At 42.5% G+C, this 22,655-nt stretch overlaps 2 protein-coding genes across 5 annotated transcripts in view; both read right to left on the bottom strand.

The window, feature by feature from the left end:
• Positions 1-22,655, bottom strand: part of LOC102735769 (monofunctional C1-tetrahydrofolate synthase, mitochondrial) — a 560,423-nt gene that overhangs the window by 189,270 nt on the left and 348,498 nt on the right. The window lies entirely within an intron of this gene.
• The window catches only part of AKAP12 (A-kinase anchoring protein 12), an 87,210-nt gene that overhangs the window by 13,732 nt on the left and 50,823 nt on the right, over positions 1-22,655 (bottom strand). The window contains exon 1 of one of the 3 annotated variants that reach the window (XM_031030309.2): positions 9,769-9,997. The exons of the other annotated variants lie outside the window; for them this stretch is intronic. Coding sequence (XP_030886169.2) covers positions 9,769-9,793 — 25 coding nt within the window. The 5' untranslated portion in view covers positions 9,794-9,997. Of the gene's footprint in view, positions 1-9,768; positions 9,998-22,655 lie in introns of those variants that run through there. 3 annotated transcript variants of the gene reach the window in all.

Raw genomic sequence — 22,655 nt, 5'->3', positions numbered from 1 at the left:
TACTTTATTATAAGAACAGAGTGGATCCTATATATAACATGCAAAATGTTAATCAACTATTTATATTATCAGTAAACCTTCTAGTCAACAGCAGGCTAATAGGAGGTAAGTTTTGCGGGAGTCAAACCTTGTATTTGGATTTTCAACTAGTAGGCCCCTAACCCCATGATGTTCAAGGGTCAACTATACATTATGATACTCTAAGGGTAGAGACATATGATTATTATATCATTTTTTCAAAATCCACAGAATGTACAACACCAAGAGTGAACCCCAATATCAACTATGGACTTCAGGTGATGATATGTCCATGTAGCTTCATCAGTTATGACAAATGTACCACTCTGGTGTGAGATTTGATAGTAGGAGACACTATGCATGTGTGTGGGGGGGGGCAGGGCGCATATAGGAACTCTGTACTTTCCACTCATTTTTGCTATGAACGTAAACTGCTCTAAAAAACAGTCTATTCGATGGACTCTGAAAAACAAACTGAGGGTTCTAGAGGGGAGGGGGGTGGGAGGATGGGTTGGCCTGGTGGTGGGTATTGAGGAGGGCACGTTCTGCATGGAGCACTGGGTGTTATGCACAAACAATGAATCATGGAACACTACATTTAAAACTAATGATGTAGGGCTCCTGGGTGGCTCAGTTGGTTAAGCGACTGCCTTCGGCTCAGGTCATGATCCTGGAGTCCCGGGATCGAGTCCCGCATCGGGCTCCCTGCTCGGCGGGGAGTCTGCTTCTCCCTCTGACCCTCCCCCCTCTCATGTGCTCTCTCTCATTCTCTCTCTCTCAAATAAATAAATAAAATCTTAAAAAAAAAAAAACAACACACAAAAAAACTAATGATGTAATGTATGGTGATTAACGTAACAATAAAAAATAGTCTATTTTCCTAAAATGGTCACAAGACTTGGCCAGTGTCATGGTAGGGGTGTGGCATCTCTGGTGGGCCAAAGGCTGGAGGGGGAGCATTAAACAGGAACAAAACAAAGTTTGTCTTTTTAAAAGAAAAATTCATTCCATATACTTTCAAAGTGCTAAAATGCTTTATTTTCCATAAATTACATTTTATAATTTGTAATTGCCATTTATGACAAGAAAAAGTACTGAGACATGTCAACTCCTATTCTTAGATGGAAAAACTGCTATTATGTCTGATGTAAACAGCACTTTAAATTCTATTTCAGTATAGAAAAGCTGTTTTTGATGGTTATAGTCATGCTATTAAAAAAAAGAACGAACATGTATATCCTACTCACCCACTCACAGATGGTCAGAAGATCGCTCGACCATCACCTTTGCAACCATTACAGTAAAAACTGGATAAGGCAAGAATCTGTGGGTGCTAAGTGGGGGGATGGGAGAGAGAGTGGGCAGGATATTTACATGCTTACTAGTTGTAAGGGTGGGGAAACCAGGCAAAAATTTAACATCAACCTCCATTAGTGCCAGATGCACATTGTGTGTAAAACTTTCACAAGGATACAGCAGCATCTGTGACTACGAATGCATAACCTAAAGTGAAAAAGGAAGGAATAAACACAAAGGAATGCAGTGGAAATGGGGAGAGGAGAGCTAAATACTTCAAACATGTCAATGTCTTAAGAGACAAAGACTACAGAAATGTTCCAGATTAAAGAAGCTAAAGAATGTTAACACGTAATACCTGATCCACGGATGGATCTCACAATGCCAGGTTAAGAAATGCTAAAATGGACATTGTTAAATTAGCTGACAAAATTGGAATAAGGATGATAGATTCTATACAATTATTGTAATGATGTAGATATAGGACACTGATACTGTATTATGGTTATAAAAGAGAATATATCTCTTCTTAGGACAGACACGCTTAACTATTTATGAATAAATGATGTGGATAACTTATCCTCAAAAGCTTCAGACAAATTTCTATCTCCTGCCTATGTAAGAGAGAACAGGAACCTGTATGCTGGTTTGTTTTGTTTTCCAACAAATAATGAAACAAATGAAGTACAAGGCTAACAATACATGAATCTAGATAAACGGTATATAGATGTTTCTTGTACTTCTTTTTTATTTTTGCAACTTTCTCTAAGTTCAAAGTTATTGTTTTAAAAAAAATCACCCAGCTCAGTTGGTTAAGTGACTGCCTTCAGCTCAGGTCATGATCCTGGAGTCCCGGGATCGAGTCCCGCATCAGGCTCCCTGCTCAGCGGGGAGGTCTGCTTCTCCCTCTGACCCTCCTCCCTCTCATGCTCTCTGTCTCTCATTCTCTCTCTCGCAAATAAATAAAATCTTAAAAAAAAAAAAAAAATTTAAAAAATCACCCAGGGATGTGCGAAATAGATAAAGGTGATTAAGAGGTACAAAATTCCAGTTATACAATAATCATGGAGATTAAAAGTACATCACAGGGAATCTATGGTGATAGATGGTGAGCAGTAAGTAATGTATAGAGTTGTTGAATCACTATGTTGTACGCCTGAAACTAATATAACATCGTAGTTATACTTCAATTAAAAAACACTCAGAAGAGGGCGCCTGGGTGGCTCCGTTGGTTAAGCGACTGCCTTCGGCTCAGGTCATGATCCTGGAGTCCCGGGGTTGAGTCCCGCATCGGGCTCCCTGCTCGGCAGGGAGTCTGCTTCTCCCTCTCCCGCTCCCGCTCCCCCCGTCTTGTGCTCTCTCTCTCTCTCAAATAAAGAAAATCTTTAAAAAAAAAAAAACTCAGAAGAATAAACAGGTGCAAATAACTAATAAAAATACAGAAAACAACGAAAGTGGAGAGGGTAGTGGTTGTAGAAGACACTGGGATCTTAACCTCACATCACAGACCATAATATGTATTATCAATGTATTGTTTTTTTAGATTTTTATTTATTTACTTATTTGACAGGGAGACAGCGAGAGAGGGAACACAAGCAGGGGGAGTGGGAGAGAGAGAAGCAGGCTTCCTGCTGAGCAGGGAGCCCGATGCGGGGCTCGATCCCAGGACCCTGGGATCATGACCTGAGCCGAAGGCAGACGCTTAACGACTGAGCCACCCAGGCGCCCCTGTTTTATCAATGTATTAATAGAAAAACTACTCTCTCCCAAATTCAGGGAGGGGGGAAATTAAAAGAAGAGAAGTTCTGGAGACAGATTTTGTTTAAATTTCAGCTGCACCACATCTAGCACTGGGCCCTCGGGCCAATTTCCTGAGGTTTCTGTTCTTAGTGTCTTCGCCTAAAACACAGGTCACCTTTAGGACTTCCTGCTAAGGCTTGTCAGGAGGAAGTATCACTTGGTTGTAAGATAAAACAAAAACTCTATAATGGTTTTTTTCTTCACTGTCTTCTTCAGAATGCAACTACTTATATTTTAATTAATTTTTTTACCAATTCCAAAATGATCTATATAAATTGCAGGAGATTTTCAAATTCGGAAAATTGGGAATGACATGCATACAGTGTCCAGAGATTAGTAACCGAGAATGTTTTCTTCTGGCTAAGTTATTCAATAGTTTTTGAAATTGTGATATAATGGCCACAAAATTTATTTTTACGTCCTCCTATTGGTAAATAATTTCTTGGTCCAATTTTTCATCATTACGCTCTACAATAAACATTCAGGCATATAAATCACTGTCCAAACCCCTGAGCAAGTGTTTGAACAGAAGAGGGCAGTATTGAACAGTTTTCAACTCCGCCAGGCTAGGAAGCCTTGCAAATTTCCTAGACCTGGGCCAGAAAACGATGCAAAAACCTAACAATCCATAAAGCTTAGGTGCCTTTTCAAATTCTCCATAGTTGAATGCCATATTCTACCTATGTGTACCTCTTTGACTCCCAACATAGATACTAAGGAAAAAAACGGGGCACAGACATCTTGAGTTGGCTCCCTCCCTCCCCTGTTCTTTATTTGCACCCCGTGAGGATCTAGACCTTTTACCCCATTTTGGACCAAGTGTAGGTCAAACAGGACTGCAGCCCTTCTTTTTGTGTTGCACTCCGTCCCCTGCTTTTCCAGGCCAGCAGTATGCAGTACGTTTCCCAGGTGCTTGGCAGAAGGGGGAGATCTCCAGAAAAGACCACCCTCATTCCCGTCCGTGTTCTAGTTTGTGGTTAGCAGAAACCTTTTTCCAGGCATTTTTGGGTGCTGTCTGCATGCTACTTCTGAATGAGTTAAAGATCACAGCCTGATGAGCAAACCTGCTGGTCCGGTTTGGCACGGTTGCTGCTGCAAGTGGAGCAGCAGGTAAGAGACACAGAAGGCTGGTGATAATAATACCTTCTAGGAAAGGCCCGGTGTTCACCTCCCCAGATTCGCACAGGAGAATCCATTCACAACCAGACTCAGAAAAGTTTCATTAATAAATTTACCTCCTCTGGGCGCCTGGGTGGCTCAGTCGGTTAAGCGACTGCCTTCGGCTCAGGTCATGATCCTGGAGTCCCGGGATCGAGTCCCGCATCGGGCTCCCTGCTCGGCGGGGAGTCTGCTTCTCCCTCTGACCCTCCCCCCTCTCATGCTCTCTCTATCTCATTCTCTCTCTCTCAAATAAATAAATAAAATCTTCAAAAAATAAAAAAAAAATAAATAAATAAATAAATTTACCTCCTCTGCTATAGTTTTCGACACAACAGCTCCCTCTAGTATTATCTGCCTTAGATTTGTCGGATTGAATAGGAAGAGGACAATCAAAAGGCTTGATCATCTAAGCATCACTGATTCGGGGATGCACTTTCTTGGTACCCAGAAAGTCCTTCCCCAGAAACAACTGATTTTAGAGTAGGCCTTTCTGACACAACATGTAAGTATCACTCATGGGGGATTTAGAATGATCCAAATTATCCACTTTGAAGAACACTGCTATCAATCCAGCAAGATTCCCAAATGCCCATAAAGTCCAAACACGGTGCTCATTTACCCACTGCTGTGGTGACTGGGCTAGAAACTCCACATTCTCGCCCGGAGTCAAATACAACAGAAGGCTTGGGAAGGGAGCCGGTCTGCTTTATCAACAGGAAAGGCCTCTAGGAGATAGAGTTGGCAGATGCTGGTCCCCTCCACACCCCAAAGCCATTTAAAAGACTACAGTCCTTACTTTGGTCCACACACTCATGAGCCCCACACTTCCCACCATGTTGCCTGGGACATGGTTTTGCTGACATATTTTCCCACCTCACCATCAGTGTAAACAACATCATAGAATTCTTGCTTCTCAAGTAAACAGTATTACAGAAACCATGCGTTTCTATTCCCCTTTTCTGGGAGAAGACTCTAATCATATGCCTGTGTGAGAATATATGAAAAGTATTTTTAATGATGTCTCAAGAGCAAAACTTGAATGGTATAGAAATCCCACTTTGGTAGAGAATCATTAAAGCTTTTAAGTGTTACTTTCTAGTAAACTCTGTTTAATCTCCGGATAAATGTCCAGTTACTCAATCCCAATTTATGAAATCAATCACAAGATCTCTAAGGTGCATGGGCAAATTTACATTTTCCTTATGAAACTGCCATCATTCGCCTACTTCCCAAGTTTCAAAAGGCGCATGATCCCCACCCCACCTCCAAAGTCCAAGTACCCTCACGGAAGCTGTGCTCCTCACAGACACCCCACCTCCAAACTCCACAAATGCAATAAACAGTTGCAGGTCCGAAACCTACAGGGTCTGTTCTCACTCTTCCAAATACTTAAGAGATTAAGACATAAAAAGTATAACTTGTTTCTTCTACTGTGAGATGTTTAAAAGAAAAAAAGACAAGAAATATGTCATATTATATACTGCGAAATTTTAATGCTTTTATCCAAACGTAGCTCTCAAAGTCCGTGGCACGACGACAGTCGTTTTTGTCAAAGAAAAAGTGCAATATTGCAAAAGCTACAACATTACTTTTTTAAGTTTAATGTAACCAGCGCGCTCTGTTCTGCAGGCACATCAGGCCTGCTTGCTGCTGACATCTGGATCTGGTTAACTTTCTCCTACGATCTGCAGCATTGTCCTGGATTTTGTCCAGAAATTCTCTACATTCTAAGTCCATCCCTTACATCCTACCCACCCAACGCCCCATGTTGTCATGCTCCTTAACCACAAAACCTCGAAGGGGAGATGTTAAATGAGGATTAAAACTCAGAGAAGCAGAAGCCCGTGTAGGAGGGGTACAGGTGACGGTCCCCGTTTGTCCCGGCCTCAGCAGGGATGCTGAATGGTCCCTTGTACATCTGGCAGGCGTACAAAAACGGGGGCACCACCAGGGCCAGAGTAAGACCCTTTACAAGGTACTCTACAGCTGTGCTTCTTAGTGGCTGAGAAAGATGACAACTCAAGGGACGCCTGGGTGGCTCAGTCATTAAGCGTCTGCCTTCAGCTCAGGACATGATCCCGGGTCCTGGGATCGAGCCCCACATCAAGCTCCTTGCTCAGCGGGAAGCCTGCTTCTCCCTCTGCCTCTGCCTCTGCCTCTCTCTCTCTCTGACTCTCATGAATAAATAAATAAAACATTTAAAAACAAAAATAAATAAGTAAAAGGGGTTAAAAATAATAAATAAAATAAAATAAAAGGGCGTTAAACACCCACTTTGTGCAGGATTATTGTACGGAATAATGAGAATGGGCACTCAGTAGGTGGTAGTTATTACTCCAGCAGGTGTGAGGGTACTCATTTCAATGTCTCACAAGTCTCTACAACTAACCAGCCTCCTTGGCAGACAGAAGCAGCCACGCGGAGGATATATATATATATATTTTTTTATCTTGTCAAAAGACCTGCATAGAGAAAGGCAATATAAATCACCTAGAACTTGCATGAACGTTAGAGGACTCTTACAAAGAGTAATGCTGCCCTAATTCCCCATGATACTCCACAGTTAGTCTCAGTAATGTGAGTCAGAAAAAATAGGGTACATATTTTCAAAGTATCTTTCAAAATCCAATAGGCATTTTTTTCTGGCATACCATTAATAGGTTGGTGGGGGAGACGACACCTCCATCATCCTATGCGATCACTTATGTTCAGTTTTTTTTTTTTTTTAGATTTTATTTATCAGAGAGACAGAGGCAGGCAGAGGGAGAAGCAGGCCCCTTGCTGAGCAAGGAGCCCAATGTGGGACTCGATCCCAGGACTCTGGGATCATGACCTGAGCCGAAGGCAGACGCTTAACTGACTGAGCCACCCAGGCATCCCATTTTGTTTTTGTTTTTAATTTATTTAAGTAATCTCCACACCCAGCATGGGGCTCAAACTCAGGACCCGGAGATCAAGAGTTGCATGCTATTCCGACTGAGACAGCCAAGTGCTCGTGCCTTTTTTTTTTTTTTTAAGATTTATTTATTTATTTGTCAGAGAGAGAGATCGTGTAGCAGGGGGTGCAGCAGAGGGAGAGGGAGAAGCAGGCTCCCTGCCCACCAGGGAGCCCGAATCGAGGCTCAATCCCAGGACCCTGGGATCATGACCTGAGCCAAAGGCTGATGCTCAACCAACTGAGCCACCCAAGGTGCCTCCTATTTTCCAGTTTGTAAGCTAAGTATTACTCATGTGATGTGAGGTTAAGATGTCAAGAAAGACCAAGTGTGTATGAGAATATGCCATCATTTCATAATTCAAGTTCTGCTGCCTTCATTTCACTGGTCGGGGGGGAGTGGGGTGGGGTGTAACAGTCCTGTAAGTGACAGCATTTCCTTACTTTCAGAAAAGGAAACTTGGTTCTGAAGTACAAAAATATTATCAGTCTCATCCCTTCCTGTTCACTGTGAAATTTAAATGCTCCAAGCATAACGTAACACCGAAGAGGACTAGAGTAACTCTCTTTCACATTATTTAGATGAGTAATCTGATATTTAATTAATATTGAATGCCATTTTAAAAAGCCTGTGTTGCTTTTCAAGATTCTGACCAACTAAAGACTGGTCATTGTAAATCTTCCTTATCAGGATAACTTACAGAGGCGGAAAAAATGACAGTTCAAACTCCCTTGGTCCACGACAAAATGGTTATTTGCTGTTAAAAAGAATTTCTGTGCACCTACTTATTACTAGGGAAAAGTACCAAATTTTGTCCATCCTCCATACCAGCATTGTAATGGAAGAGAAACTCAGAAAGCAACAGATCTAGTTAACTTGAAATTGCCTGAAAAATGAGACCATCCTTCCAACTGTTTCCATTCGTCAGTCCATTGGGATGATCTGAATCAATTTTTGAAAGCCCTCCAAATACCCCAAGTTTATTACCTCTTAATTACTTTGAAAAAGAAACACCTTTCTTTCCCATAAGAAACTCAGCAAGTGATAAAGCAATCAGGGAATGAATATAAGAAAGATCACGCTATACACAAAAAGCACCCAGAAAAAAGTTATAATCATAGAAGACCCACCCCTAGCCGTGACACCCCACAAACCACACTCTCAGGCAGCCCCTCCCAGGGTTTGGCATGGCTGTGTTTCATTCAGAGAAAAGGTAATGATCTGGAAAAAATGAAACATTTTGGTTTTATTTTATTTTGTACAGTCTATTTAATAAGAGATTCTAGGTATCTCGTAAACATTCCTGCTATACAAATGGTAGAAAGGCTTATGGCATTAATGTGAGGAAGGAAATCTCAAAGTAAACAAGCTAATCTATAGGAAGTGAGAGATATTTTTAGTTTTGCTAAACTTTCACATTCATTTAAAATTCCACAGAAGAACCAGGCTTTGCAGAAGCCATTTTTTTTTAAAAGATTTATTTATTTATTTGAGAGAGCGAGAATGAGAGAGAGAGAGAGTACATGAGAGGGGGGAGGGTTAGAGGGAGAAGCAGGCTCCTTGCCGAGCAGGGAGCCCGATGCGGGACTCGATCCAGGGACTCCAGGATCATGACCTGAGCCGAAGGCAGTCGCTCAACCAACTGAGCCACCCAGGCGCCCCTGCAGAAGCCATTTTATTGAGAAAAATGTGAAGTCTAGAAATTCTACACAGCATTTTTAAGAAAGACGTAGATCTGATGAGCAGTGATCTCAAACAATTAGAAAAGAGCAGGTCTTAGAAATCTAAATTAGCCAATGGGCGTTTATGCTTGAGTGGTACAGGGAGAGAGGAGAAAACAGGCAGGCAAGTTCCTAAGGATTCAGACTACAGCAAAATTGCATAAACGATCAAATATCAAGTTAGAAGAGCTGTCAGGGCTTTCTACAACTCATTTGCTAGATGTGCGAATTAAATATTACAATTCATACTTACAGCCAGATTTCTAGCGTGTTTTAAAAACATACATTTTTACTATTAGTGCCTAAATGTGGTTACCTGCTAGCCATCAATTTTACACCAGGTATTCGTTAAAACCACCATTTAAACCAGAGCTAACATCTTAGTCCCCTAAATCACCAAGCACACCTTCACTGAAAGTTTCTAATAAGCAGGTCAAAATGCCAAATATCCTAATTTTGCAAAAACAGGAATTTACTTTTTTAGGACTACAACCAGTGATTAGGCTTTCACAACCTATTTGCAAATTCATCCCAATCTCACACGTTTCTGCCCCCCTCCCCAAGCGCCCCAAATACATTCAAGGTCTCCCCCTAAGTACAGTCAGGAAGATTTCCTGCGTAGGCAGAAGGAAAACACTGGGCGTGTTGGGTTCTTACTGAGCCAAAGAGAGAATGCTCTTCTGATTGGAAAGTCAGCAAACACAGAAATGAATGCCAATCAGTGTGTTGAGCCACGGACCTCGAAGCTCTCTCCACCCAAATGCAGGTTCCAGGGAAGGAAGCATTTGTTTCACCTGCCACGGAGGGGGAACACAACAGCCTGGCTCCTGCCTTACCTGTGATTGTGATGATCCCCAGCATATTTAATAGCACACCTCCAGATGACAAGAGCAGCTGGTCCTCGCCCTCCTTCGGCGGTTGGCTGACGCAGCACGGGATCTTGCCAACCCCGTGCAGTCTGGCTGCGATCGGAAAGAAGTGCGCGCCAAGCCACCCCCAGAGGATTAGGGAGAATTAAAAGTGCCTTCGGAGCCGCCGCAAAAAGAGGCAGAACGAGACCGAGGATGCATTTCCCTGGCTAATTATAAGAGAACCCACCCCCCGCCCCCGCCGCCCACCCAAGCCCCGCCCCCTGCGCGCCGGGACCTGGCACCGCGCGCGAGTCATGTGTTTCATTTTAAAGAAAAGGAGCTGGTCTCCGCTAATGGTCAGTGAGGCTCTGCAGAGAGACCCAGGGAGGGTTTCAGAGTTGCTGGGATGAATAACCCAGAGTCAGCAACATTTTATCTCAACCGTTACTTCATTCCTGGCACCGATGTACTCTTGCGTCTCAGCTTTTAGCTTTACTTAAAGCAAACATCGGCGCAGATACTACATCCTACGACCATTGTTTTTATACCGCGCTCTGTATCCTTGTTTGTGTAAAGGCTGATGAGGTGCAAAACACGGTTCGCTTTTTAGCACCTACAGGATTTTACATTTTCACCACCTGTCGGACACACACGGGCTGCACTGAGCTGAGGGATGGCAACTGATCTCCGTTGTCCCATTATTTCAAGTCCTTGAGAAGGGTGTTACAAGGCAAACTTTGTGTCTTCAACGCTGAATCAAGGCCACTTGTAAAAAGCCCAAATACTGGAGCAGTAGGTTTGGGTTTTTTTTGTTTGTTTTGTTTTTTGTTTGTTTAATGGTACAAGTTAACTAAATTTTTAGATCAAACTAGGCCATATTCCAAAATCTAGACACTATCAATCTCTAATATTCAAGCACACGGCATGGAAATCAGTCAGGACCCATATCAAACACTCACAAAATTTCAGACAGCATTGAATTCTCAAATTCTTTCTTCGTGAAACTTTAGAATGTTCCATATAAAGACACAAGGTAGGTAGGTGATAAACAAGTCTTACAATTTTGGCATGCTTTTGTATGTCAATGTTCTGTGAGGGTAAGTCCCCTGAGGCCCCCTGGCTTCCTCCCCCTTTCATCCTCCTCCCTATTTATCACTTCATGACTTGCCTGCCTCACCTCATTACCACGGGCTCTTCCCCTAAGCAAACAAAAGAAAGGTTTTACCACTGCTCTTCTCTTCAGACGGAGAAGCTCAGATCTTATTCATTACTGCTTAGGGGGGCAGAGAGCCCTGGGGTGGACCAGAGTGGGCGCAGTAAAGAGAAGGGTGGGAGAGAAGTATCAAGAAACAGCTGAGCACGGGGATGCTGGCTGGCACCTAGTTGCTCCTTCTGGCCACCAGGAGGCGCAACGCACCAGGGTCAGGCAAAAATGAGCAAAGTTAAGGAGGCAGTGTAGCTAGTAATCAGACCGGGTTACAAAAACCAGCTTCAGCCTCTCTGTTGACCCGGCTTCCCTCTTCTATTCCAGGGAACACCCAGCCAGGTGGTAGATGCCCCAGGGAACGGAGTGATGAGCTCCCTGTCCTGACACCTGTGATCTGATTCCCAGGGCAAACCACATCCTAACCTTTCATCTTCCCTAGAGGACTCTTAACTGGGGTTCACAAATTGCCTCAATTATACTGAGAGGCTGGTGTGTGTGAAATACTGCTGGTGGAATGGTCCCTCTGTAGTCCACACAGCTAAGTGGTCTGCATTTCTCCCCTCCCCCCACATACGCCCCCAGCCCCGGGCCTGGGGAGTCCTGGCTATACAGATCATGGATAAAAGAGCCTCTGGACGCCGCACAGGTGGGCCACATTACATGACTGGTCTACAGCCTTCCCAAGCACGTCTATCAGCCCAGTGTGTCCCCAGGTTCAGCCCACACCCGTTCCCTGAACTGTCCCAGGAGCCCCCGGCTACCTCAGGGATCTGGGGTCCCAGTTGTGCCTCATTTCTCGGCACCAGCTGTTGGGGACAACACATGGCCATCATCTGGTGCCACCTCTGAAATACCCCTGTTCCACTTATGGGCACGTCCGTCAATTCTGACCTTGCTCAACTGTGCTACCAGGTCCTTTCCTTCCTATAAGCCTAAGATCTAACAAAACCACAAGCAACAGCTGCTCCACTGGGCCGGACTGGGAGAAACGTCACTAGTTACCAATTTAAGGCCCCAAATAAACATTTACAAAGATAAACGTATTCCTGTGTGATTCTGTTTAAACTTTTTTTCTTTTTAGGACATGGTAATCCGGCATTCCTAAAGTAGTTAAAACCACAAGGCAGAGCAAGAGATCATCAGGTGGCAAGTAGCTGACTCTCTCAGCAGATAGTTCTCCTTGGATGTCCACCTCTTAAGAGTAAGCAAGGACAGGGCTGCCACCTCTGTGTGTCTGCATTTATAAAGAGAAGTCATCCACGAGTGAGTTCTGTCTAGCTACAAGCTCAGAGTACAGAGCAAGAGACCAGGAGAAGGGAAGGGAAGGGAAGGGAAGGAGAGGGATGATAACTGAAATGAGAACGAGAACTACTATATTTGAGGCTTATGAATTTGAATGACAGCTTAATGGCTTTGTAACAAATAACTCCATTAAAAAATGGGCAAAAGATCTAAGTGGACATTTCTCTAAAGTACATACACAAATGGCCGATGAACACATGAAAAGACACTCAACATCATTAGCCATCAGGAAAATGCAAATCAAAACCACAGTGAGATACCATTTCACACCCGCTAGGATGGCGATAATCAAAAAGATGGACAGTAACAGGGAATCGAGAAATCAGAACCTTCTTTAGTGGAGATGTGAAACGGTGCAGCTGCTTTGGAAAACAGTCTGGCAATTCCTCAAAATGTTAAACATAGAGCTACCATATGACCCAGCAATTCTACCCCTAGATATATAGCCAAGAGAAATGAAAACCCGCATCCATGCAAAAATCTGTACAGGAATGCTGATAACAGTATTCATTATTCATAGAAGCCCAAAACTAGAAACAACCTGAATATCCATCAACTGATGCACAGAAAACAAAATTAGGTATATCTGCAAAGGAGAAAGTTATTCAGTAATAAAAAAGAATTAGGGGCACCTCGGTGGCTCAGTCATTAAGTGTCTGCCTTCAGGCTCAGGTCATGATCCCAGGGTCCTGGGATCGAGCCCCGCATCGGGCTCCCTGCTCGGCGAGAAGCCTGCTTCTCCCTCTCCCACTCCCCCTGCTTGTGTTCCCTCTCTCACTGTGTCTCTCTCTGTCAAGTAAATAAATAAAATCTTAAAAAAAAAAAAAAGAAGTATACATGTTATAACATGGATGAACAACTAAAACATTGCTAAGCGAAAGAAACTCGTCACCCAAGAGCACATGTTGAAATTTTTTTCTAAGATTTATTATTTTGAGAGAGAGAGAGAGAGAGAGAAAAGGAGCGGGAAGGACAGGGAGAAGAAGAGAATCTCAAGCAGACTCGGGGCTCGATCTCACAACCAGGAGATCAGGACCTGAGCTAAAACCAAGAGTCAGACACTTAACCGACTGCACCACCCTGGTGGTTCCTTGAAATATTTAATTCCATTTATATGAAATGTCCCCAAAAATTGGACTAGTGGTTGCCTAGAACCAGAGGTGGGGAGCGGTAGAGATTTTGAGAGGTGGGGAGAGAGGGACTGACTGCTAACAGGTTTGGGGGTTAAGAAAGGATCAAAATGTTCTAAAATTCATTGGGGTGATGGTGGTACAATTCTGTAAATATACTACAAACCACTGCAATGTATACTTTCAATGGGCCAATGAAATATATGAATTATATCTCATTAAAGCTTTTTTTTTTTTTTTTTTAAGGAATTTTACATTAATTCTGAAGACTCCAGGGGCCCATTGGAGGCTTTGGAGCAGAGCTGACACGTAATTTGAACTGTGATATTAAAAAGGTAATGGGGCAGTAATGCCAAGGAGGAGGATACATGGCAAGGTAAGACGGGCAAGGCGTCAAAAGTCATGCACTGATGGGAAGATGTCCATGAGGCCAGGGGGAAGACAGCTGTAGTTGTGCAAATCTATGAGATTATCCGAATGGAATGATGGATGCAAAATAAGAAAGGTCTGGAACCCGGAGGAAGAGGAAATTTGAAAAAGGATGGAATACGGACAGAGACTAGAGGCAATCAGGAGGAAGTGGCATCAGACGTCAAAGGTGGAGGGCGCCTGGGTGGCTCAGTTGGTTAAGCGACTGCCTTCGGCTCAGGTCATGATCCTGGAGTCCCAGGATCGAGTCCCGCATCGGGCTCCCTGCTCGGCAGGGAGTCTGCTTCTCCCTCTGACCCTCCTCCCTCTCGTGCTCTCTGTCTCAAATAAATAAATAAATAAAATCTTAAAAAAAAAAAAAGAAGTCAAAGGTGGAGAAGATTAAAGGTGGAAAAGGTGGTCAGCAGTTTGGTGCATCACACAAAGCAGGGACACAGGAACTCGAAGAGGCCTCGGTCTGGAGGGTGGGAGAACCCGCAGACAAATAACCACCATAAAGATGAGTGCTTTACTCTCTTTCCTGAGAGGGAGGCGACAGGGGCCCCGTAAACCAGTTCCCTAACTGCCTGCCTCCAAGGGGGCTTGAGTATTAAACCCAGATATGAGAACCGGGGAAATGCGGAAATGGACACCAAACCCAGGCCTCCGCACCCTGTTTCACTACCTTTCCAAGGTGGCATCACCTTGGAGGAAAAGCAACCAAAAATCCGCGAGGTCTCTTCCTCTGGCAAGAAGAGAGCAGGTGAAATCTAAGGGAGCGTCTTCACCACTGTGACTCCTTTACAAGGCTTCAAGGGACGCCTGGGTGGCTCTGTCGGTTAAATGTCTGCCTTCGGCTCAGGTCATGATCCCAGGGTCCTGGGATGGAGTCCTGGAGCCCCACATTGGGCTCCCTGCTCAGCAGGGAGTCTGCTTCTTCCTCTCCCTCTGCCCCTGCCCCGCTCGTGCACACTTTCTCTCTCTCTCTCAAATGAAATCTTTTTTTTTTTTTTAAAGATTTTATTTATTTCTTTGAGAGAGAGAGTGAGAGAGAGAAAGAGCACAAGAGGGGGGAGCGGGAGAGGGAGAAGCAGACTCCCCGCTGAGCAGGGAGCCCGATGCAGGACTCGATCCCGGGACTCCAGGATCATGACCTGAGCCAAAGGCAGCCGCCCAACCAACTGAGCCACCCAGGCGCCCTCAAATGAAATCTTTAAAAAATATATATATTTAAAAGAATAAAAAGCTTCAAGATAATCTAAGGGTGAGCTCAAAGCTGCCTAAAGAGATGAACACAGACACTGTCTCAATGACATGGGCAAGTCATGTACAGGATGGGTAGGTTCTCCTGGGCTCTGCCCCCATGACAAATACCAGCTAATCGAATTTTATGGTCCTGTTGAATTGGACATGTTTATATAGACATGGTTATTCTAACTCAAAGTCCTCAAGACAAATAATGTGAATAGTTCCTCAAAGGGACTGTCGTAATAACAGAAAAGCTAAAAGGGGATTTAAAAATCACTTCACAATACAGTTTAAAACAAAGCAAGGGGAAAATATTTAAAAACTCAATACAAACAATAAAAATGACATAATTTAAGTATTATTTCTCCCCTTACTGAGTCCATATTGTTACATTCTTTGATTTGGCAATTCTGTTTCTGTGAAATATACCAAATGAGAGGCAGAGATTTATGTATGAGAATATTTATTCCTTGGGGTGTACAGTATTTGAAGAGCCTAAGTGTTCCACTAGTAGGGAAATGGTGTCTCTAACCCCTTCAGTGAAATATTTGGCAAAACAACATCTTTGAAGCAGTTAATGACAAGGAAAATGGTTACATGGATATAGAAGTCCACCTTTGTTCAGGGTAAAAAGCATGATACAAACTATATATTGAATCTAATCCCAATTCTGCTTTTTAAAATGCATATATGTACATTAGGCTGAGGAAGAAGGCCCAGAAAGAAAAATAACAAAAGCCAAACATAGTAGAATTATGGGCAATCTCTATCTCAATATTTTCCTTTTATTTTTTTTTTTAAAGATTTTATTTATTTATTTGAGAGAGAGAGAATGAGAGAGAGAACATGAGAGGGGGGAGGGTCAGAGGGAGAAGCAGACTCCCTGCCGAGCAGGGAGCCCGATGCGGGACTCGATCCCGGGACTCCAGGATCATGACCTGAGCCGAAGGCAGTCACTTAACCAACTGAGCCACCCAGGCGCCCCTCCTTTTATTTTTTTAAGGTAGGCTCCACACAGGACTTGAACTCACAACCCTGAGGTCAAGACCTGAGCTGAGATCAAGAGTCTGATGTTTTACCAAGTGAGCCACCCAGGTGCCCCAATATTTTCCTACATTATACAAATCTTTCACAGCATTGTTACTTTTATGGTTAGAATGCAAGCACATTTGACACCTGGCTTTGGGTTGGACAGGGTGGGGTCCAGCACTACCAGACCTTGAACCCCAGAGCAATGCCTCTGATATTCTATAAAACTGCACAGTGGTCCAAAATCTCATGATCTTCAACTCTCCAATCACTGGAACATAGAAATTAGCAAACTGAAAGGAGATTAAAGTTTAAGTGTAATCTTTTAAAAATTATGAAATAAGAAAAACTTCCAAATCTGGTCAGGTACATGAATAAATAGGAATCAATTCTTTCCTGAGTGCCTTGTGTTCCAATCCTCCATTCATCTTAAGTCTGAACACCCCTGTCTTTGATATTGTCAAGAGGATACCAAAGTCTGAAAAGCTAGCTTCTAGTTCTGACTCTGTTGGCTATATGGCGAGGGCAAAATATTGAAGTTTCTGATGGGAGAATAAATATATCACCCACAGGAATGTTATTCTGAGGTGCAAATGAAGGTTAACACTAGCACTACTGAGTATATTCTAGAAGCAGAATAAATGTTAGCTATTAGCTCACTTTAAACCATGCACTTCTCAACCGGGGTGATAAAGAAAACTGGTTTCATGATGGGGAGGCTATGTTGTGTATGAAGCATAGATAGACAGACAGATAGATAGATAGATAGATAGATAGATAGATAGATAGATAGATAGATGATAGATAAACTGATATACATCTGTGTTATTCAAATGTTATGGGGGGGGTGCTAGGAAAATATCGAAAAAGATTCCTTACTGGAGCGATAATGGAAAAAAAGGTTGAGAAATACTACTTTCAATATAGATAAGCCTCATTTTGAAGAATCCTTTGAAAAATGTTTCTGGAAAGACAAGAATGCCCCTTTGTCATCAGTTTTTCAGAAATGCATCCTAAGAAGAGAAGTATCCTCTTGTGTAATCACTATGATCATCTTTTCCTCACTTTACCAGAAGAGAAAGAAAGGATCTTAATTTGCCTGAATTCTTAATGAAAAGGAGTCAGGGAGTTGGGGTGGGGTGGGGGAAGAAGCCGAAGGTAGACTCGAACAATGGCGGCGATCGGCCCAGCGCCCTCCACATCTGTCTTCCTGAATCATGGTGTGAACCCCCAAGCAAGCCACATATACAACTTCAAGTATCAGAGTAGCCACATGAATATGAGTAAAAAAAAAATTGAGGTTAATTTTATTATGCTTTATTTAACCCAGTATTAACATAATGTTAGGGCAACATGGACTCAGTATAAAAAATGATTAATGAAAATATTTTATTATATGTAATATATTATTACAATCTTTTTGTTGCACTAAGTCTTTGAAACCCAGGATGTATCTTATTCACAAAGCACACCTCAAATAGGATTAGCAGAATTTCAAGTGCTAAATAGTGACATGTGGCCAGAGAACAGCTCTGAAACTTCAAACCTAACTGAACGTTCCCCCTCCTTTTTGTCTTTTTCTTTCTTTTTTTTAAAGTAGGCTCCATGCCCAACATGGGGCTTGAACTCACGACCCTGAGATCATGACTCGCAAGCTCTACCTCTGAGCCAGCCAGATGCCCGGAACGTTCCCCTCTTTCTGCCACTTCGCAAATGACAATCCTATCCCTGCTTTAATTTCCTAGCCTTCTAGATAGAAATTACCAAGATACCCAATCACAGAATCGCCCGCACTACCTCAGTGTCCAGTTTAGAGTTGACCCTTCCACTCTCCTAGAATTCTCCAGCATAAGTCCAAATCCTATAATAAGGTCCTCCCACCTCCCCATTACTGGGGCTCCCATGCAGGAATCCTCCATTGGTTTAGCACCTAAATAAAGCTAACTTAGTTGGACTACAGATGAGTTCTTGGTGGCCTCTACATGGCAAGGAATAAAATTCCCATTGATTGATTTAATTGGTACACCTGTCTTTTCCATTGTCTCTTAATTTGTTAATATATTTGAATTAATATGTTTAAATATATTATTTTTTCCACCAACTTTTATAGTACTCATATACAACAATAAAGTGCTTTAAATGATTTTTACTTAAAAGGTCATCCTATGAGTATATTTAGATCGGCTTAAAAAATAATTACAAAGCAAAAGTCGACACTTGCAGAAGAAATATATTTAAGCTATAGTCACATGAATTACAACTTACTTGCAAACATGAATTATAATTTACTTGCAAAGATGACTTTTTCTACAAATCTAGAGGGTGATAGTTAAAAGCATATAATTTTTAAAAAGTCAATGTAAAATTTACTGTCGAGATAAAGAGTAAATTCTGCATGACAGCATATTTATCTTTTACTCCCTCCAGAAAACATACTCATGGATCATCAAGACTGAATGGATACACTCCACGGTCAGAGAAAAACAGAAAAGGTAAGAAATTTTCAGTGGCAACTGGTTCGAGCACCTCAACAAACCTGCATCCTAGACTAACAGTGGAGAAAGTGACTCCATTTATGCTATAGAAATCTCCAAAAGCCTCAGTGGACCTAAAGCAAGTAGATTTAGGTTAAAAGACCCAATACATGGATGAATGGATGAACAAAATGTGATATATACAAACAATGGATTACTCCTCGGCCTAACAATGGATAGAAATCCTGTCACATTATTACAACTCAGCCAAACCCTCAAGACATGAAACAGTGAAATAAGCCATTCACAGAAGGGTAGATCCCTCCTATATGAGGTACCACAATTTTAAAAATCTTATTAAAAAAGAAAAAAAGACCCTCAGCTCCCCCTCCCACAGTCTGTATAGCCAGACCCTCTTCACTCACCTGTCCCAGAGATGACAGGAGTGAAACTGGTCTCCAGGCCAGGGAAGTGGAAGGTGGGGGGGAGCAGAGATTCAAAGACACCAAGTGCACCACCATGAAAAACAAGAGGAGTTTATGCACCCCACTCCCAGACTCTCTCCCTCACTAGGCTCCAGAAATGAGCCCCAACACTCCCAGGAAACAAGAGTGTTCTTGGGGGAATTTGACCAGCCCAAGAAAAGACATGTTAAGATCGATCAGATCACCATCGAGGAATGGCCACGTTGCCCCAGTAACATAAATCCCAACCAACTTTTATTTATTATTATTATTTATTTATTTTAGAGAGTGGGAAAGGAGAGAGAGAGAGCAAACACGAGCAGGGGAGTGGAGCAGAGGGAAAGGGAAACAGAGAATCTTAAGCAGCCTGTATGCCCAGCGTGAAGTCTGATTCGGGGCTTGATCTCATGACCCTGAGATCGTGACCTGAGCCAAAATCCAGAGCCAGACGCTTAACTGACTGAACCACCCAGGTGCGCCCCCCCAATTTTTAAATATGACAAACCAGCTCCCAAATCAGATATGTAACGAAAACACCTATTAGGAAAGACAAAAAAGCAATTTGGAAGAGACGGAGGCAATGCAGAGAAAGAAAACTTCAAATCAATCCTCAGAAAGATAATGCAGCCAAGGAAAAAACAGGATACTTCAACAATGAATGTTTAGGGAAAAAACTCAGTTCTTAGAAATTAAAAATAAGATAACAAAACGAAATCTAGTCTTTAGGATATTTTCCCAGAAAATAGAGCCAAATACAAAGAGATAAATAATAGAGGAAAAAAGTTTTAAAGAGGACCTTTCTCAAAGGTCTAAAATCTGAGTAATAGTAATTCCAAACAGAGAACAAAGAAAAAGAGGGGAATGGATGAAATAATTTCCCAGAAGTGAAGGGTTTCTCGACTAAAAGAACCCAGCATGTGATAAATGGAATCACAAGGAGACCCATCACTAAGATTTTCAGAACATTTTTAGGACAGAAAGGACACTATTAAGCCATCCAAGGGATTAAAAAGCAGGTCAGCATCAGATTCTGACAGTGATACGTGTATCAAGACGACACAGAAAATCCTAATGCATTTGAGTAATGAATGGAAAAATTAACACAACTGGTAGGTGTTTAAGGCCAAAATTTGACACACACGAGGAAAATGTTGCTCTTTTGTAAAAAGTTCATTCACTGAGCTTAGAAAATGCGGCCACTGACTGAGGGCTCGGCAGGAAGCTACTAATGGGAAACTAAAGCATCCTCCATTTATTTGTGACAGGCAATTATTTGCAAAGTGGAGATTATCTTACTCTGATCTTTAACTACTGGATCCCATTATGTAGGCTGTGTGCTGAGGATCCTGATGAGTGAATACCAAGAGAGCGACTGTAATTCCAACATAAGAAATAACGTATCAAAGTATATTGACATTTTCTTCACGCTACTTGGCTTTGGCTCATTTAGCAACATCCTTGATAAGGAGACACTCCTTTATATGCTTCTCCATCAATGTACTTATCTCCTCTCTAAGCCATTCTTTCAGTACATAATACTTGGTGGAAAGCCAACTACGTTCTCACGTGCTATGAAGAGCTGGAGAAATTAAACGATTCGTAAAAGGCGGGAATATTGAAATTGAAACCCAGTTATGCTTGGCAGGCTTCCAGCAAGCACATTCATACTCAAAATATATAATAAGCCCCGGGCATTTCTCTTTAAATGGGAGACGGCTTATTTTCTCTGGCAATGTTTTGCCTAGAGAAGAAAAGATTAAAGGAAAAGACAGGATAAATGTTTTCAAATACTTAAAGGGCCACCATGTGGAAAAGGGAGGTGAGTTTGTTCTATACAGTTCCAGAAGGCAGCACAGCTGGGGGGAGGCATGTTCTCCCTGAGGTGGAGTAACTGGTTTCCTGTTATGGAGAAACTCCCTAAATCTGTGTTTGAGCAGAAGAGCCTCCAGAATGGGGGCAAGAGCCTGGTCTAGACCACCTCTAAGTTCCCTTCCACCAAAGCCACTAAACCGGACTTTGCAGTTCTGTCAATCATGCAGACAGGTGTTCCGGGCTGAACTGTGCCCTCTCCAAATTCAGATGTTGAAGGCCCTAACCCCCAGCACATCAGAGTGTGCTTGTATTCAGAGAGGGGATCAAGTTAAAGAGACCGTTATGGTGGGTTGGGTCAAATCCAACCTGACAGGTATCTTTATTTTCTTTTTCTTTCTTTCTTTTTAAGATCCTATTTATTTATTTATTTGACAGAGAGAGAGAGTACAAGCAGGGGGAGCAGCAAAGGGAGAAAGAGAAGCAGGCTCCCCACCGAGCAGGGAGCCTGACTCAGGGCTCAATCCCAGGACCCCGGGATCATGACCTGAGCCAAAGGCAGACACCCAGATATCTGAGCCACCCAGGCGCCCCCCCCCTTTTTTTTAAATGACAGGTATCCTTAAAAAAGGAGATTGAGACACACAGACGCCAGTGGTGGGCACATATACGGGAATGACCGGACACAGTCAACAGGTGGCCATCCCAAGCCAAGGAGAGGCCTCAGAGAAAGTACACCTGCTGACTCCTTGAACTTGGGACTCTGCAGCCTCCAGAATTGGGAAGAAATAAATTTCTGTTGTATAAGCCACCTGTTCTGTGGTATTTTATTATGGCAGCTCTAGCAAACTAATACAGCAGGGTGACCGCCCTGTGCTTTGTTTGTCATTCTAAACACTGCAGGCTCAGACATGTGAAAGTAACCAGTCCATTCAGTTAATCACATCTTGCCTATAACTAGTCACACTGTCCTGACACGTTAACTACAAAAGCAGTTCGTAAAAATTCAAACTGTGGAAAAGCTACATTCAAAAAAAAAAAAAAAAAAAAAAAATAACCAGCTGAGATACCTTGAAACTAATGATTTTGGGGGAAATATACCTTTTATGAAGACTTATACTACTCTAAATAAATGACGAATGAGGAAAAAGGAAAAAAATTCAACGTGTGGTACTCAGGAAAAAGACTCAACTGATAGGCTAAAAATATGGCAGAATTTAAACCCAGAGATTACATCCTCTGTAAGTTACCTAAGCACCATTATTTATATAACATAGGGACACTGTGCTCTAGAACATACCATTGTTGGAACCATTTGGGGGTTGCTACATTAGGTGAAACTAGATTTTTTCAAAAATGTATAATCTTACCCAACCTGGGGCTCAAACTCATGACCCTGAAATCAAGAGTCCCGTGCTCCTCCAACTGAGCCAGCCAGGTGAACCTAAATTGGAACTGTTTTAAGGATGAGTCAGTCTAAGATCTAAAGGACTGTCAAATAAATGCAATAGCTAAAAAAATTTAATGTTTCCATTATGGCTTAGTCACAATTAAAGAACGAGTAACCTGAGACCACTTCAGTCCCTCCAAGGAAAGGGTCTGAAGCTTGGTACATAACGCAGACCAGCCTATAGACCATCTCACCCGCGTGCCTTCTCACGTGGGCCAGAACACTCACCCTGCTCAGTGGACTGGGAGAGGCTCGAAACTATAGCTACTTATAGGTGAGTCTTCGAAGTAACTCAAGGTTGAATGACAGTCTTCAGGGCAAAAAGAAATGGCATTTACCCATATCTGTCAC

This window comes from Leptonychotes weddellii, chromosome 8 (genome assembly GCF_054177405.1).
Source record: "Leptonychotes weddellii isolate Sample4059 chromosome 8, ASM5417740v2, whole genome shotgun sequence".
Lineage (NCBI taxonomy): Eukaryota > Metazoa > Chordata > Mammalia > Carnivora > Phocidae > Leptonychotes > Leptonychotes weddellii.
The sequence above is the reverse complement of the archived record's forward strand: the minus strand, read 5'-3'. Positions and strand labels throughout refer to the sequence as shown.